At 43.9% G+C, this 18,631-nt stretch overlaps 1 protein-coding gene across 2 annotated transcripts in view; it reads left to right on the top strand.

Annotated features, from left to right (window-relative positions):
- snx29 (sorting nexin 29) overlaps positions 1–18,631 on the top strand; it is a 106,363-nt gene that overhangs the window by 64,837 nt on the left and 22,895 nt on the right. For both annotated transcript variants that reach the window (XM_032574364.1, XM_032574365.1), the window contains exons 16-18: positions 7,522–7,638; positions 9,803–9,858; positions 10,392–10,473. In XM_032574364.1, coding sequence (XP_032430255.1) covers positions 7,522–7,638; positions 9,803–9,858; positions 10,392–10,473 — 255 coding nt within the window. The remainder of the gene's footprint in view (positions 1–7,521; positions 7,639–9,802; positions 9,859–10,391; positions 10,474–18,631) is intronic.

Below are 18,631 nucleotides of genomic sequence, written 5' to 3'. Positions count from 1 at the left end.
TGCTGCTGCTGCATTTTTTATGCTATTTACTAATTTATCTCTTCATTTGCTGTCAGTGCGAACGGCGCCGCGTGGGGGGGGAACCGGGTCGGTCTGGAGCCGCTGCTCCGACCCGGTTCCTCTTCCTGCCCCGCTGTGGGGCAACGCGTTGCCCTGCCGGGGTAAAACAGCACGGCAGTGAGTGTAGCATCCCGCCCAGCGTTCAGGTCGGCCCATGGTTGCCATGACGTCGCTCCCTCCTCGCCTCGCTCTCCGAATCTGAGCGGCCTGGTTATTGATTTCCCAAAATGTCACATCAAGCCTCGTTAGAAACATTCCTTCCTGGGAGAGACAAACAAATATTGGAGCGGGCCGGGCGGCGACCCGGCCCAGGTTTTTAATGTGATGCTGCTGATCCGTTATATTGACTCTGAATGTGTTTACATTTGAGCCGAATCTCCAGGCGTCCTCTGATCTTTACCATCTTTGTTCAGACGGAGCAAAAGTCCAACAGAAACCTGATTTTCCTTCCAGCTGTTGGATCGCGGATCCTCAGGATCTCTGCTACAAAACATCTGGATCTACAGCATCTAAACCCGACGGATCGCAATGTTTCACGTTTCTAATGAACCTCATTAAGGTTTTAATCACATACCTGAACATTATGGACAGAACTGGATTTACAGCTTGTGATATTAAAACGCAGAACCTACCTCAGGAAGTGAGATTCTGGTTCTGGTGGCCTGTGACTGAGTCAGAGCTGTTATTATAACCCAAACACAAAGGTTAAAGCTTTATTAGACGCTCCAGTTTTTCCCAAGAATTGACAAAAAAATCAACAGATACTTTCATTTGTTTTGTGCAAAAACATTTCAGTGACTCCTAACGTTCACCTGTAGGTGGCAGTGTTTCTTATTTATACTAATGAGTCAAATTAATGGAATAATTTACGAATTTAACCAGATTTTTTTAACCTGACAGAAACATCTGGAGCCCCTACGTCATTCTGACACCTGACCACTAGGTGGAGACAGGCAGACATTTACATTTTTTTATTTCAAATGTAATAATATAATTGCAGTAGAAGCTAAACCAAAATAAAGTTTGGTTTTGCAATGTCTTTCAAAATAAAAGTGAAACCTGCTGCATAAAATCCCAGCTGAACCTGATCAGCTCTCTGGTTTAACCCGTTATTGGTTTAAGCCCCGACTTACTTCGCTACCTGAAATAAAGCAGAGATAAAGGCACTGGGTGTATTTAAAGTCACAGACACGTTGACTGAGATCTGAGAGAAAAAGCTCTGATTGGTGGCGTTGGTCTGAGTGTGTGCTGATAAGAAACGGCTGAGCAGGAAGTGATGTCACATCGTCTTATCGCGGCACGCAGGCTGCTGGCGTCGCGCTGAAAGTTATCCGTTCCTGAACCGCTCCTGCGCAGAGACGCTCGGCTCCATCGCTCCGCTCGCGGTTAATTGCTTTTTGTGGTGCAGTGGGCGACCGGAGGCAGCGCTGCCTGTTGGTCAGGAGAGGAGAGCATTAATGAAACATGCAGGGACAAAACGGTGGAGAGGGAGCGATTCCTCAGGAAACACGTTTATTCAGGCATGAAAAATGTTTACAAAATGCCACATTGATTCAAACAAAAGATCCATGATGTTGTGGGCCTGTTTTTCTCCATCGTTAATGGATGAAGTTTCTGCAAAAAGCAGATTTTTGTTTCAGGAGGCTGAGTAATGGTGGCGCTTTCAACAGTTTGGGTTGAGCGTGTTTTTGACACAGCAGTATGGCGTTTATAGTTAAGGTTTCCATTGGAGCCGCCTGGAAGAGCGTCTGCCAGATCGCCCAGTGTGTGTGAACGGTGGCGCGCGCGATCCACGCTGAGTTTCAAACATCCAGAGGTGCAGATGGTGCTACGACACGCTGCGCATGCGGCGCCGCCGCGTTCCCTCTTCAACGCGCCGCCGCGGGCTCGGTTCAACGCGTCAACAATAAACGTAGCTTCAGCAGTTGCTAGCTGCTCCAGGCTCTGAGTTGAAATTGATAAAGTGTTAAAATGATCCGATTGCTATCCGTGGTTCTGAACTGATTTGAATTTGTGTCGTTTCGTCATTAGTGACCAGCAGCCTGATGTTTCTGTTGGTCTCTTGGTTTGTTGAACTTCATGTCAGATGGATTTCAGAATGACAGTCGCTCTCTGTGGTGGTGAAACTTGTAAGCGCCACTGTTGCAGGCATGTCTATGTTGTAAAGTAAAATTATCACGAGCTTTATAATTTGGGCCTGGTCATTAGCCCCGCCCCCGGCCCGGCGCCGACTTGTTCTGCTGGTGGAAACGTGAAGCTTCCTGTTGACCAGGAGCAATGTTAAAAATAATAAACCATATTGTTCTAAATTAGCTTCTTTACAGTCATTGACAAAGTTATTCAGATTTTATTTCCATCCAACAGAAAATCGTCTCTGCAGTTTAACGGTCGGATTCTCCAAAATAAAAGCCCTCAGCAGAACCGGCTAAAACCAAACGCTCGGAGGTTTTCCCTGGCAGGCCGGATCATCAGAGGCTCTCATACTGGGAACGTTTCCTGCTGCTGGATAGAAGAAGAAATGTGGGTCAGAACTTCCCCAGCAATCAGAGATTCTCTTTATCCAACAACTTATTAATTAACAATAAGCAACATGAAGAGCACAAACCAAACATCTCCAGACTGTAGTAACTACAAAACTTCCAGCTTGTCTGAAGCCTGTTTTCCTCACTGCTGTGAATCTGATGCTCAGAAAGTAAAATAATTCATAAATCATGGGATCCGTTTCATCTGAACACTTCCTTTAGCACCGTGAAGCTTCATGTTTTTAATAATGAAATCATGTTTAATTCAACCCATCAGTGTTTTCTGGTGGAAACCCAACAGCTCCCAGTTCCTGCTCCTGATCTGCAACTGGTTCTGCTGGTTCTGCTGGGGAAGCGGATCCTTTAAAGGTCGGATCTGTTGAACATTTAGTGACTTTAGAGGTGTTTTCTGTCAGGAATCAGGCAGAAAACGGGTGGAGTGAGCCGAACCGTGAGGTCCAAATGCAAGATGGCCGCCGTGCCGCTCGCCGTGCCGCTCGCCGTACGTTTCCCTCCAGTTTGTCGTTTAAAGCACCAAAGTTCAGCCCTGCAACTGAATCAGATGAAGACCCTAACCCTTATTAATAATTTATTAAATACATGTATTATTTTTAATGCAATAAAAATAAGCTAAGGAAAGAGTTTAATTTAAATTTCTTCCTGACTTCCTGGTAGGAGCCGTGAACCGCGGTTGGTTTGAAAGCTAATTAAAAACGTTGCTTGAACAATAATTGAATAAATGGAAAATGATCAATTAAGCAGTTGGTTTAATTTAAAATCTCAGTGTGGAGCTAAACCTGTGTGTGTGGGTGTGTGTGTGTGTGTGTGTGTGTGTGTGTGTGTGGGTGTGGGTGGGTGTGTGTGTGTGTGTGTGTGTGTGTGTGCGTGGGTGGGTGTGTGTGTGTGTGTGTGTGTGTGTGTGTGTGTGTGTTAGAACAACAGCTCTAACATTAGCAGGAACAGACGGTTCGTTTATCTCTGCCTTGCTTTCCTCATGATTAGAAGAAAAAAAGCAAAGAGGTTAAAAAACATAAATCCTCTGTTTTTACTGTGGATGAGTCTGTTTTATGATGAGTCTGTTTTATGATATTAAATTCACACGGCAGTAATCTGTAAAAAGGAAAAACAGACTTTCCACATGGTTTCACTTTAAAAACACCAACTTTTACTGATTTTAGTTAAATTTTCTTCAGTTATTTTTCATACTAAAGTTCCAGTGGGAACCTTCATGTTTGTGTGTTTCTGGTGCACCCATAAATCAATCCTAGGGCCACAAATGGCCCCCGGGCCTCCCTTTGGACCTCTTCTTTATGTGGTTTTGTCCAGGAAAGGGTCAGCCAGACACTGAGACCCAGACATGACTAAACGATCAGGAGACGGCGTGAAGAAGACGCCCTTGCTGCTGAATCGAATCAGAGCGTGAGCCGCTCTCAGTCGGTCAAATTGAACAAGCGTGGCGTGACGCCCGCCATCACATCAGCCTCCTCTCTCACCTTTAATTGGTTTCCTTCACGCCTCAAATTAATTTGCTCTCCTGTAATTTGCTACCTGAGTTTAGCGGCGGCTGAATAAATAAAGGTGAAACACGTCCTGACGGGAAGCATCGCATAGCGCTCCGCGTCTGATGACTCAGGTCTCTGTTTGACATCCTGCTCCGTCCTCAAACATACACACACACACACACACACACACACACACACACACACACACAGGTTTGGCGTTATTGTTTCCGGCTGAGGCGGCTCCATGTTTTATGTTGAGAGATTACTGTTAGCTTTGCAGGTCCGTCTGAGCCTCAGATTTGTAACGTCTCCGTGTTTCAGACACTTTTATGTCTTTGGGTTTTTCTGTTTAAATAAAACATGGCATGACAGACGATCAGCTGAGTCCAAACGGTCCCAGGTGAGCCCGGTTCTGATGCTTCACAGCTTCATGGTCCCAGGAGCAAAGCCTCCATGGTGCTGAACAGATTCTGGTCCAGGTGTTGAGCCACTGCTGGTTCGTCCTGTTGCTGCGTCTCCATTATAAATGTGCAAAACGTTTTCATTATTCCACTGATGTAGAGAAAACACGACTCAGCATTTGCGGTGTTTCCATTCAATAATTAATGCAGTTAAAATCACACATGCCACGCCTTCATCCTCCCACCACTTCCTGTCGTTTTCTTCTTCCTGGTTTTCGCCAACAGTAACATCCTGTTGATCATGTGACTCCTGTGATGAAAAACAACGTTTTCATCGCACTTTTGCAAAAAATACAATTTCGATACATAAGAAAAACACCTCTTCCCGAAACCTTTTATCAAAAAGTGAGTTTTTAAAAAAATTGTCATGTTGCACAATTATATGGAAAATCAGCTAAAGTTATTATAAACTGCCCATAAACTGTAATGTGAAGACGGATTTATCAGTTTTCTCTTTGTTTTTTAAACCGTTTCCATGCAACTGGCACATGAAGTCAAGTTTAAAATGTCAGGAAACAAAACCAAACATTTGAATCAGGTGTTTCTGTCTGCTGGTTTGGAGCGAAGCAGCCAGGCTGCAATGAACAGGAAGTAGAGCAAAATGTCTTTTATTCAGAAAATATGTGAAAACATACTTCCACCTGCAGAACTCCTCCAAATGCCTCATTTTTAGTTATTCTTATCTTGAATCACCTATTTAGACCCTTAATGTCAAGTTTAAAAGCTAAATTGAGAAAATGTGAGGAAACAGAACTACGTAGACAGTTACTTCAAAATAAGAGCGTGAATATAAATGACAGTTTTCAAAACAGAGAGGTAAATTATCATTCTATAATTTATCAGGAGACATTAATTTAGGGTAAGCTAACAGTTTTCAATGTTAGCTGAAGCGCTAAGCTAGCAACAAGCTATTAGCGCATTAGCAGAATTGTGTCCAACACAGATATTTGGGAAAAGATTCTGGTAAAGAACGGTTGAAATAAATCCAGATTATTGTGACGATCAGCTGATTGTCAAACAGTTTGCAGTAAAACGTTCAGGTTATTCCGCCGCCTCACAGATCCGTCTCTGCTGTTTGCTCTGAGGACTTAAAGGTTAACGTTTCATTTCGGACGCCGCTGTTCCTCTGAAATAAACGGGACGTTTGTTATCTGTGACGCAGGAGCAGCACCTGCTACAGCTTTAGGGTTTCGGACGTTCTGCTGCTGGTTTCTGCGGGTTTGAATCACGTGACATCATGGCGTTGTTTCTGATCCGATGAGTCGGATCCGTTCCTCCGGTTCTGATCTCAAACCCAAAAAAAGGACAAAGATTTGTCATTCTTCCTCCCAGAAGCAGAACAAATCTACTGTACAGCAGCGCCTCTCTTTTTGTGATGTTGTTGCCATGGCAACTGTGATTTTTATTTTATTTTTTTCCATGGAGCTTCGCTGTGTCACCTCTAGAGGGCGTCACGCTTTGACAGAGTCTGGCTCCTGGCACAGGCAGCGACCCAGTTTCAGTTTCACCCACTGGAAACCAGTTTACCCTGATTCACCCAGTCTGAGCTAACTGGGACATGGTTGCATGATGTCCACATAAAAATCTGAAAAGTGTGGCATGCATTTGTGTTCAGCTCCTTTTACTCTGATTTACCTGAATTTAATCCAGAGCAACAATCTGCCTCCAGGAGTCACTATGGGATGCTTTGGACCAGGGGTGTTCAAAGTGGGGGTCGGGGGCCGTCTGTGGACCCTGGACTGATTTTTTTGCGGCCGTCTGTCCACAATTCAAAAGTAAATTAGAACAAAACTGCAATGTTTTAGAAGAAAATGTTTGAACACAAAGTGATCGTCTTCTCTGAGCGTCCCGGTTTCCTCTTGTTGCCATGGTAACTAACCATCTGCTCGTTATCTCTGAAATCCACCTCAGCTTTTAGCTGCTGTATTAAAACTGAGCACAGGAAGTGATTTCAAGCAAAGACGAACCCGCATCCTGTTTTTATCGCTCAGAAGACAAAATATTGTTCAATTGGTAAAAAAAAAAAAAAAAATGTATTTTAGTTTGTAAAAATTAGAATTTTTTCCTTGTTCTTTGGAGCTGATGATTTTGACTCGAAGTTTAGATCAAAGCAGATTAATGGGTTAGAGAGGCCTAGTCAAATCCAGACCTAGATCCAAAAGAAAACCTGCGTTTGAGCAAATGTGCAAAACTATTGGAAACAAATCAGAGGGTTGAAAATAAAGAAATAATAATAATTTTTTATTTTTTTTATTAGAAAGAAAATTATTTAGTTTTAGTTTTGGTATTTAATATAAAATCAGAATCCAATGTTCTACATTCACAGAACAACCAGCCGACCCGTTAGCCGGCTCCCAAACGTAGATCAAGGTAACTGTGGCTGTTGCCGTTGGTAACCGCCCGGGTCAGCTGTCAGTCGGTGACGAGTCTCCGTGGAAACGGCACTGACAGCAGGTGTTCTCCATGCAGCGCAGAGTCACAGCCATCAGTCCCCAGACAGAGACCGGTCCACACACACACACACACACACACACACACACACACACACAGAGATACACACACACCCCGACACGCAGACACACACAGAGACACACAGTCTGTGTGTGTGTCAGACAATGAAAGACACACACAGACTGTGTGTGTAGGGGTGTGTCGGTGTGTCTCTGTGTGTGGGTGTGTGTGTGTGTGTGTGTGTGTGTGTCTGCTGTAATTAGCCTGAGCTCTGATGTGAGCAGCGCCGTGTCGGTGTTGGTTATAGTGAATGAAAACAGAAAAGCAGGCAGGAAAAACTCTGGGCACCTTGGAGATGAGGGAGTTTCACACCTTCGGTCCGTCCGACCCGGCTCGGCTCGCCCGGGTCCCAGAACCCGTCCAGAACCGTCGGCTTCCACTCGCCTCACCTGGACTGTGCAGTCTGTGATCGGGAGGAACGTAGCGAGCTTTTAAAATGAAATGTCGGTGCTGTGTGTGCTGCAGGTGGCGGAGATGCACGGCGAGCTGATCGAGTTTAACGAGCGCCTGTACCGCTCGCTCATGGCCAAGGACCACCTGATCGTCCAGATGAGGCAGGAGCTGATCGACCTCAGAGGCCCGGTGAGTGGCTGCGGCGGTTTCCCCGCCCTGATGCCGCCATGACACATTCAGATGGTTTAGTCATTATAAAGCAGGACGACTCGCAGGGTGAAAATCCTCCAGATTTATGGGAATCTTCTCAGAAAATACATTTTAAAAAGCAGATTATAATGGCTTCCTGTAGTTTGCAAACTGAAAGCTAAAGCACTAATCAGAAATATTAGCTCTGCTAATGCTAACCGACATGGTGTGCAGCATAGGCTATTGCTAAATGCTACACGCACATGGTAATTAGCTGAAGCTAATCCTGAAGCGCTAATCATAAACATTAGTTCTGCTAATGCTAAAGTGCTACATTAACATGGTAATTAGAGGACGCTAATGCTAAACAGTTGAAAACAGATTTATTTCATTGTTACTGAAGATCAAACATCCAGGATCTTCACTTGATTTTTCTAGAGTTTAAACTCTTTTTGGGTGAACCTTTACATTTGCTGCTGCTGCTCCTGAATTTCTCCTGTTGCAGGAAAATAAAGGCTGTTTTTACTCTGTCATGAAGAAGAAAACCAATATTAGTCCAGAACTTTCCTTTCATCCTTTTATTGCCGTTTCAAGTAAACAACTTTGTCTCAGTCCCTTCAGCTTTGTTCACAGAACAGAAAACAGAAAGTCTGGATGTCAGCAGGCGTCTGCGCTGACCACCACAGCGATCTGCCGCCGCCTCAGGTTGAACGCCGGCCTCTTATCCCTCAGCCTCAGCCGGCTCTGCTGGACCGCGTGCGGTCCGAGCAGCCGGCCAATCAGCCGCTCCTCGGCTCGCCCTCGGGTGGCGTCTTGTGTTTACGAGCGTTGGGGGTAGAAAGTGGTTCAGATCGCCTTGTTGAGATGCCAAGAAGCCTTCAAAGGAAAGACAGAAAGGGAAGGAAACATTTCATTTTAAATTTCCATCCCATCCTGAGCAGAAACCGTTCATCTGTCGGATGGTTTGATCCAAAACCGTTGCGTATCAAGCCTGATGTAAAGGAACCAACAGTTTCTGATCAGCTCAGGTTTCCATGCAGTTTGTTCCAGATCTGAGGAGCAGAGAAACCTAAAGCTGCCTCCTCTTGTCTGGTTCTGGTTCTGGGAACACTGACCCAGAAGATTTCTGCTGACAGGTTCAGACAGGCAGCAAACGGCGAAAACGCTCTGCAAACACATGAACAATGCAAACTTTAAAAAAAGAAAAACAAAAGTGAATAAAAAGGAAACAAAAAAGAAAATTCATCAAAACAGAAGTCCTCCAGACCACTAGGGGGAGTCAGTAATACAACTGCTGTTCTGTAATACTGCAAAAGACTTTTAACACACATTTTCTTTCTTCCTCCAACGTTCTTCTGGACCTCCTGACGTTACTGAGCGCCTGGTCCACAAGGACTGCAGGTTGTTTCAGCTTGTAGCTCCTCATGTTGGACCTCAGGCCCTGAAGTCTGAAGGCTGGGTTGGTCTTAGTTTTACTTCAGACTGTCTGACTGGAGTCTGAGATATTATTTAGACCATTTCGACTTTTGAGAGTTTGACAAACTTTGATAACTCTGCTCATCTCGTACTAAAGCAGGAGATTGATCGGCCATGTTTGTTCTGAAACCGTAGCTAACAGCCGGCTAGCTTCCATATGCAGAACAATCTGGAGGAAAATGGTTGTAACTGTTAATCAGAGAAGATGAAGGAAAAAAAGATCATCATAACAACTGGGCTGAATAAAATTACTGATGTGGGCAGATTGTGGTTTTCAGCCCAGAGGGACAGATTGATGTAAGAGCCAGGTGGCGCGGCGGCGGCTATAATTAGCATTAATGGAGGTGTGTGTTTCTGACACGTGTCAGACGGCGCCGACGGGCTCAACTGGTGATTCTGGAACAAGAAGAGCATTTTTACAAAAGATCTGGTTTTATTTTAGAGAAGCTTCTGCTCCAGTCAGCTAACGGAACAAAGCTAACAGGGCAAAGCTAACGGAACAAAGCTAATAGAACAAAGCTAAAGATTGTAAAAACCATAAATGTTCATAGATTGTAAATCCAGTTTAGTGCGTCTCCAACATCCTTTCTCTTCCAGTTTCTCTTCCAATAAAACCTGGGCAGAAACATTTTCACATCTTGTGATCATCTTCGCTCAGGTTCTGATGATCCGTGTCTCATTTTTCCAGGTCCCAGGAGATTTAAGCCAGACGTCAGATGATCCCAGCCTGTCGGATTTTGAGACGTAAGGACAGCTCTTTAATTTTGACAGTTTAATTTAATGGGGGGTTCAGGACTTTTCTGTCAGGTAAAAGTTTGATTTGCACGTAAACATCTTCACTGCACTCTTACTCGAGGTGGTTTAGGCTACCGCTAACTAGCAGCTAATATACCCTTGCTTGTTAGCTAGCTTTGTTTGCCTCCATCATGGTCACAAAGCCACGTTCACAGTTTTTGCAATGCTTGATTGTTATACACCAAATACCCCAAAGTCCCCTCTATATTTATATTTTTTTCTGTCTTAGATGTAATTTATGGTGGCATTAAAAAGGTCTTAAAAATTAAAAAGTTGCTGAAACCTACAGATTCCCTGAATATGGATTATGGTAAATGAAACCGCCTCTAACCTTTTAGCAGAACCTCAGTATCCTGTCCCTTTAAATCTGCCATCTACATATAAACTCAAACTTTCCGCCGCGGTCAGATTGTCTGCTAACCGGATGTAGACATTGTGATGATGCTAAAGAGGGCGGTAACGACCATGTTGGTGTCCCTCAGGGCTCATCGGGCTCTCGTCAACGTGTGGATCCCCTCCGTGTTCCTGCAGGGCAGAGCTGCCAACGCCTACCACGTCTACCAGGTACGTTCATCTCCACTGACCAGAGGACAAAACCATCATCTGTGTGTGAGTCATAATGTTCCTTAGGAGTTATGAAGAGAGAAATATAGGATGAGAAGATCATTAAGACGAACAGCGAGGAGCCGACTGAAGGAGTTCAACATTAGCATGAAAAGCTCATCATGTGTTCATTAGCTGTGTTGGTCTCAGTTCTCCTTCTGCTCCGGTGGTCAAACAAACCCTTTCATTTACTCTGTTTATCTGCCGGTTGTTTAATCTGCTGCAGTAGCTTCATGTGGTTCATGTTTTTATTCTAGATCCGTATTACATGCTCAATGGTCAGGGCTTCTGTGTCACATTTTAATAAGCCTGTGATTCAAAACTAAAGGATGATGCAGGATATAAAGTTGTTGATGAACTTATTCTAATGTAATTGGGGGAAAGAAAGACGCAGAAGTTTGGCTGTAAAGGTGTGCGTAGCTCCGCCCTCCTGCTCCATCAGTCACACATCCCACAAGATCCGCACCTGATTCTGCAGAGATCAGACTCATCAGTCCATCTGTCTGTGGTCATAATGTTTTGCCTGATCAGGGTAGCTAGTGCTACTGCTGTCATCATGTTTACCGAACATCTGAGGAAACAGGAGGAAGATTTAGAACCAGAAACACCCAGAGAGTCTCTGATGATGATGATGATGATGAAGGTCAGACTGATGATGATGATGATGAAGGTCAGACTGATGATGAAGGTCGGCCTGATGATGATGGTCAGCATGATGATGATGATGAAGGTCAGACTGATGATGGTCAACCTGATGATGATGATGAAGGTCAGCCTGATGATGATGAAGGTCAGACTGATGATGAAGGTCGGCCTGATGATGATGAAGGTCAGCATGATGATGATGATGAAGGTCAGACTGATGATGGTCAACCTGATGATGATGATGAAGGTCAGCCTGATGATGATGAAGGTCAGACTGATGATGGTCAACCTGATGATGATGATGAAGGTCAGCCTGATGATGATGAAGGTCAGACTGATGATGAAGGTCGGCCTGATGATGATGAAGGTCAGCATGATGATGATGAAGGTCAGACTGATGATGAAGGTCGGTCTGATGATGATGATGATGAAGGTCAGCATGATGATGATGAAGGTCAGCCTGATGATGATGACGCTCTGCCCCTCGTCTCCATCGTGACCCCGCTGACCTCTCCGGTTCCTCCAGACTGACCCAGGAATCCTGACGGTTTGTTCTGTGACCCGACAGTCTGACCGCTCACACGATAAACGCTCCAACAACACAGCTGCTAAACTCGCTGAGATGCTCCACTCGGACTGAGATTCGCTGACTGGACTGCAGGAAGCTGAAGGAGCTGAGATCCTGCCGCTTTCATCTGACAGGCAGCGCAGCCGAAGAGACACCTGAGGCCCGTTACCTGGACGACTGCTTCACCGGCTCTGTCACATTAACAAGGTGTTCCACCTCAGCTCTGTCAGCTCTCTCACACACACACACACACACACACACACCCACACCTCGTCCAACCTCCAGAGACAGACAGACCTTCACAACCTTTAGGCTGTCACAATGTGTCATACATGTGCAAACACACACGTGTTCGGTTGATACAAATATGACATTAGTTGCACATACACATCCATCATGATGCTTTACACACACACCCACACACCCACACACACACACACACACACACCCACACACGGTGCTGAGAGGTGCAGAGTGAAGCAGGAAACCATGAGGGACAGCAGGAGACAGCAGGCACATCTTCTCTAGTCGCTGATGGTCAGGCTGGCAACCAGGCTCAGCTCCACTTATGCATAATAGATGCAAATTCAGACCCGGGACTCGGATCGGAGCGCGGAGAAGAAACCTTTCTGGGTGAAAACATCTCCTTCCTGCTGACAGCGCCGCCACGGAAAATGAGATGGATTGTTATAATTCCTGCGTTTTGCAGCGTCTCCGTGGCTCTGCTGGGGAACGGCACACATTTCATTAAACGTACCGCGGCTTTCACACGGATTCATCTCCACAAACTTTAATGTATTTCACTGGGATTATATGAGAGAGGCTCGCAGAGCAAAGCAGCACATGATGCTTTACTTAATCTATACAAATACAAATCTGAAAAGTGTGGCATGAATTCACTGAACTTCCACCCTCAGTAGTCTAATTACTAAGCATCTGTGGTTTTTACTTTTATATTTCAGTAACTGCTTTCTACAAATATCTCAGTTTGACTGCAGAGGTTCTGGTTCTGGTCACAGCCTAAACCTAAATCCTGGGGTCAGAGTTGAAAATTAAATCTCACAGATGCTTTTCATCCAGTCTGAAAACATAAACCTGTGAAACCTTTTAGATTTGTATTTTTTAATCCTTTTCCTTGCTCTCTGTTTCTCCTGTTGGTCTGTGAAGTAAATCTGCAGAACGAAGAGCTGAAGCAGTTTGACTGCAGTGGGTTTTTCTGTAGGGCTGATTGTTTTCCATGGAGTCGTTTCACGGGGAGTTTTGTTAGGCTGGTGGATGGACTCCAGCCTGATTTCTCCTTCCCAGTAATGATCTCTGAGAGACCGCGGTCCAGCCCTGGAGCGCGGCCCATCTGGTGTGTTGGATGCTTCCCTTCCCAGAGCTATATCCGTCTAATGGCTCCCTGTGGAAACGGCTCTTGTTCTTAGGCGGCTAATGGATGGCCAAGGTTACCGGAGTCGCCGTTGTTAAGGTGAGGCTGCTGAGGCGATTGAATGTGAAGCCGACTCTCTTAAAGAGCTGAGAGTGTCCTGAGGAGAACACACTCACCTTTCCTCCGGTTCAGGCTCAGCTGAAGCCGATCAGCACCGAGGCAGCGGGTCTGGGGAAACCTCTGGCAGAGAGGCACGAGTCAAAGTTAGTCTGCGTCTGATCGTTCCTTATTTCATCAACGCTTCATTACCTGGCGCGCCTGTTCCCAGGCTACATGGTGGCCATAATTGTCAAGGAAAGATGAATACATTTGGTATTAAATCATACGTAAGTTTTTGATTTTTCAAGATGGCCACCATGGTTACATCATTAGCTAGAAGTTAAATCATAACCTCCAGATTTTGAACCACAGCAAATCATAGCCATTTTTTCCACCTTGTGTTTGTTTTTAGTGGATATTTTTCAAAATGGCTGCCATAGATGTAATGGAGAATATTTGTTTGAACTAAGATCAGCTGTAATTATCGCCAGTGGTGGGAAAGTTAACTAAAAAATTAGGTTCATTAACCACCAATACGCAAAACAAGAATTTTAGCTCTGCTAATGCTAAACAACTAAACACAAGAAACAATAGCAGAAGCTAGCAGTAAACTGCTACCACATCAAATACACTGGGCAGGCTAATGCTAAACCACTAAGCACTAATGCTAATCTGCTTTGTAAAGCAAAATTAGTGGAAGCTAAAACTAAACCACTAATACGCTTAAAATTTAGCAGGAGCTAATGGCAAACCGCTAAAATCATGAAAACTTTAACAGAAGTTAGAGCTGAACCTGTAAACAAAAAGAAATTGCAGAAGCTAACACTAAACTGCTAAACACAAAGAAAAATCAGTGGAAGCTAAAGTCAAAACGCTAACGCCGGCCTGTCCCTGAATGCCTCCCATCTTTCTGTCCTTTCAGTCTCCATTCGTCTCTCCTGCAGCAGACATTTCACTCCCCTCTCACTCTCTGAAATGACTTCCATCTAAAGTGCAGAAAGGCTCTGGGATGGATGATGGCAGACAGACAGTGATGGAGAGAGGGGCTGATGCGTTTTCCCATTAGAAGTTAGATTGAGCTTTTTGTGTCCTCTGGGCCACCGTCCCTCCTGCTTCTCTTCCTTTCTGAAGCTGTAATGGCCGCATTAAAGCAGCAAGTTAGCGCCTCGCTACCAAAAGGCTCCCGAAGAGAGGCATCATCTGCAATCTGCTGCGCACTGCAACCAACTCTCCTACATTTCCTACATTATAGCTGAAAGCAGCAGATTTAGGCCACAGAAAGTGGAGGATGATGATGATGATGATGATGATGATGATGATGATGAAGATGATGAAGGAACTGAAGTGAAATGAACTTCTGGCTTATTTCACTTCCAGCTCTGAACATCTGGAGACTCAAGTTCTTTGTCTGTTTTTCAGTGTAAAATATTTGGTCAGATCAACAGTTTAAAGACTCACCTAAGTTGGATTCAGGTCTGGACTTTGACTAGGCCGTTCTAGAATATCGCCGCTCACGGTTGGAGCAGCTCTGTTCGTTCTCATTGCTTCTTTTTTAGACGTTTCTAGATCATTTTTCTGGTTGAGTCGTTGCATTTTGGACAGTTATTCCCTCCTCTTCTGTTTCTGGAAATGTTGACAGTTGTGATATGTAACCATGGCAACGAGGTCTCATTTCACAACATGGATCAGCTGATTAGCATCTTAAAGACTCAATTAATACCTGATCTCTGACCAGGGTTGTTTAAGCTTTCATTAGAAATACAGATTTTTTACTTATTGTTTAAAATGTTGACAGATTAACATTAAACAGACAATCTGTGAAAACATTGAGCTCCTCTGCTTTATCCCAGTGCTAACCAGAAGCAACCAGTCAGAGCCAGGAGGTGGGTCTTAGCGCTCTCAATCACCCTCGTGTATGCGCTGCTGCTTCCTGATAGCAGATCCTGCTGTGAATGCTGAGGCTAGTTAACATAGCCACAAACGGTTTTCCTGGAACAACAAGGTGTTTCTCAGTCATTAACACATTTAGCAGCAGTTGCACAATGATGATTGACAGCACTAAGCCCCTCCTGCTGGCTCTGATTGGTTGTTTTTGGAGCATTTCTAGCAGGAAATCGATATTTTCATAGATTATCTGTCTCATAACTGTAAGAACATGGAGACAGTTTAATAAATATGTCAAAAACATGTTTGTTTTTTTAAATAAAAGTTACAAACTGCAGCTTTATGCGAGATTAGCAGAGGATAAAATTTAGTTGATGCTCACTAGCTCCATCTATTGGCTGGTTTATTTATTTCAGGTTTTTTCCATCCCAAAGTGTTTATCTTCTGTCCCGTCCTGTTTTCTGTTTTTCTTTATTCTTCTCCTCCTCTTCCTCTGTAGCTCCTTGTTTTTCCTCTCTCTCGACCTTCAGGCCTCTAATCAGGCCTCATCCAATCAGGACGCAGCGCCGCTGATGACTCAGGTTTGACCTCAGCTCCACCGCTCGGGTGAACCAACGCGGGAGGGTCAGGAGCTGCTCAAGCTCACAGATAAATGTTCATATGTTTTAAACGAGCCGCTCTCTTTGATGGGCGGAAAGCTGCGCTCGTCTTTCCAGCTGAAAGTCGAGTTTCAACTCCTCCTGCTTTCATTATGCTAATGCCCAGAGTCTGTGCTGCAGCTTCGCTCCAGCTCGTCTGTCTCTGTCCGTCCTTCTGGCTGCTAACTAACACCGCCTCGGTGTAAAGAACGCAGCGCCTCTCGCTGCAGCGGTTTGCGTCCTCAGAGCAGAAGAAGAAGTGGCCCCAGTTACGAGGCGTTGGGTAAAACGCCCCTCCTGCCACGGCGCCACCCGGAGGCTTTAAATCACAAACCGCAGAAATCAGCCGGCCGATGAATAATTGACACGCTCTCGTTGACGCTGCACGCATCGGTACTTGAGTTGGTCCGTTTCCCCCAGAGGAGTAGGGAGTGTAAAATGTGTTCAGACCTTTAATTCGCTCTGATTAGCCGCAGGCGGCGTTAGCTCTGCAGATCCATCCATATGTATTAATATGAACTTTTAACTGATGCATTGGGGTAACAATCAGAGGCAGGCGAGCGTTCTGGTTCTGGCTGACGCCGCGCTGTCCATCATCCTCTCCCCTCGAATTCGATGTTCGCACGGGAGGCATTATGCTTATGATAATGGCCGGCTGGTGATGGAGGGAGATGACTATTATACTGATGATGGCGATGATGAATGTTTTACAAAGACGATGATGATAATTACAATTGTTGTGCTGGTTGTTCATCCGTCAGTCACAGATTGAGCGCCCTCAGGAAGGCGCAGAGCGAGCGCTCGCCGCCGCGCCGCTCTCATCGCCGCCGCTCTCATCGGCTCCATTTTAGGCCCTTCAGTCAGAGCAGCTATCCAAAACCTTTCACCACAAAGAGGCTGAGATGCTGCCGCCGCTCGGGTGCACTGAGAACGGAGTCAGAAACTCCAAAATGTGAACTTTTCCAATCAGTTAATGGCCATTGGGTTGTGTTGGCAACGTTCTTCAGTGTGGAAGTTGCTACTCCGTGAGGAAGACTCAGAGTTGGGTATTTTTATCATGAAGTCTGGAGAAGCTCGGAGATCTGAGAAACTGTTTACAGGAACACATTTCATTCACCCAGGCTGCCAGAGAGCGAGAGAGAGCAAGACTTTAATCAGATAACAGGAAGGTCTGAACTGAATGTAGCAAAGTTTCTGTTTTATTCCTCTGATTTTCATGTTTGCAACTGTTTGAATATCTTTGAGGCTCTATAAAGACTAACGCACGCAGAGAGACTTCTGCTTTATTTAAGCTAATTGTTCCAGCCATGCTAATCTCTAATAAAAGGCATCTTAAAATGTTAAAATGCTAAATACCCCACATAGCTGTGTGACCTCAAATTATTTGCTGAAAATTTGGAGCATATCTAAAATACTCAAAATGAAATTGAGTTTAAGACGCTCGATAGTTGCCACACTTCTACTAATCCGCTAACACGCTAATAGCAGATCTTTTTATTGTTTTTCACTTTAGCATTTTTGCTAACTTTGAAGATGATTAGCGCATTTAGCTTTCCCTAAAATTTGATACGTTCTAAAACACAAATTTTCTCAAGTGTTTTATAAACGTTGAGCTGAAAGAAGTTAATCAGTTTTGGTTATCGGTTGTTATGAATTCTTCAGATAGTTAGACATTTATCTTCATGCTCTTATTTTGAAGGGAAACCTGTTTGCGCAGCAGCAGTAACTTTATTTCACCTGACGTTCTGTTCAGACTCGCTCTCGTTTCGTCTCCTCACACTTCCTGCAGGTCAGCAGCGGCATTTACAAAATAATATTATAATAATATTTAATATAACATAATAATAATAATAATATTTAGAAAATAAATAAGGAAGAAGAACTGTTCGTCCTCATGTTTGGGCTCGGCAGCAGATGGAGTCGTGTTAGCTGCGCTCATACGATGAGTGACGTGACATTTTCCCCCGTTCAGAAACAGAACGAGCTGATTGTAAAGCGTCACTCCTTTCTGCTCCGTTTTTGCATTTTAATGAGCAGAAAAAATATTTCTCATATTTCAGGCCACTGAAAACAAAACATTCACTTCTTTATGATGTTTCCTGCTGCAAGAGGCGACTCAAATGTTGAAGCACTGCAAATGCACTTTGGCTTTTAGATGCAATTAAAATCTTAAAATGAAAAATATAAAGTGCAACAAAAAATATTTTTCCAGGTTTTTGCTTTAAATTATCAGCAATAAGAACCAAAAACATCCAGTGGTTTTAGCTAAAATGCATTTAATAAACTTGGTGAAATAAAGCAAAGTGAGTAAAAAGTTGATCTACCTGAAAAGTTTAGGATTTAGTTTGCAGGTTTTTTAAAATCAAAATCCAAATGTTTTAATTATTTTATTAAGAAATGTTTATTTCATATTTTTTAGCAGGTAAAAATAGAAAAGTAAAATTGTTTTTGTAATTAAAATTAAAATACCACAGATTTTATGGAACCTGAAGTATTTTGAACATTTTTGTCCCCTGGAGCCTCCAGCAGCAGTTTTTATTTTATTTCATTTTTCTCTGTATTTTTACATTTTCTCTCTGTTCTGTTTTTGCTCTTATTGAGAACGGTCTAAAGTTTCTGCTACTATAAATTTGGTTAAATATTCAGTCAGTCAGCTTTGCTTTGTAAGTTTTGCTTCAGAAGTGAATATTTTAATTAATTCATTTCCATTTTCATGGTCTCGACTCACTGAGCGCTCTCTCTCTCATTACCATATCGCCTCCACCTGTTTTTAATTATTCTGCTTTATCTTTAAAATTCATTATAGTCCAAGTGACAGCTAGCTTTTGGTTTCAGCCAAATATAAAATCTGCCAAAAACATGGTGAATACTTTAATTAAATGCTGTTTTTTTCTTAATTGGTAAATTTAATTA

This window comes from Xiphophorus hellerii, chromosome 10, assembly GCF_003331165.1.
Source record: "Xiphophorus hellerii strain 12219 chromosome 10, Xiphophorus_hellerii-4.1, whole genome shotgun sequence".
Lineage (NCBI taxonomy): Eukaryota > Metazoa > Chordata > Actinopteri > Cyprinodontiformes > Poeciliidae > Xiphophorus > Xiphophorus hellerii.
The sequence above is the reverse complement of the archived record's forward strand: the minus strand, read 5'-3'. Positions and strand labels throughout refer to the sequence as shown.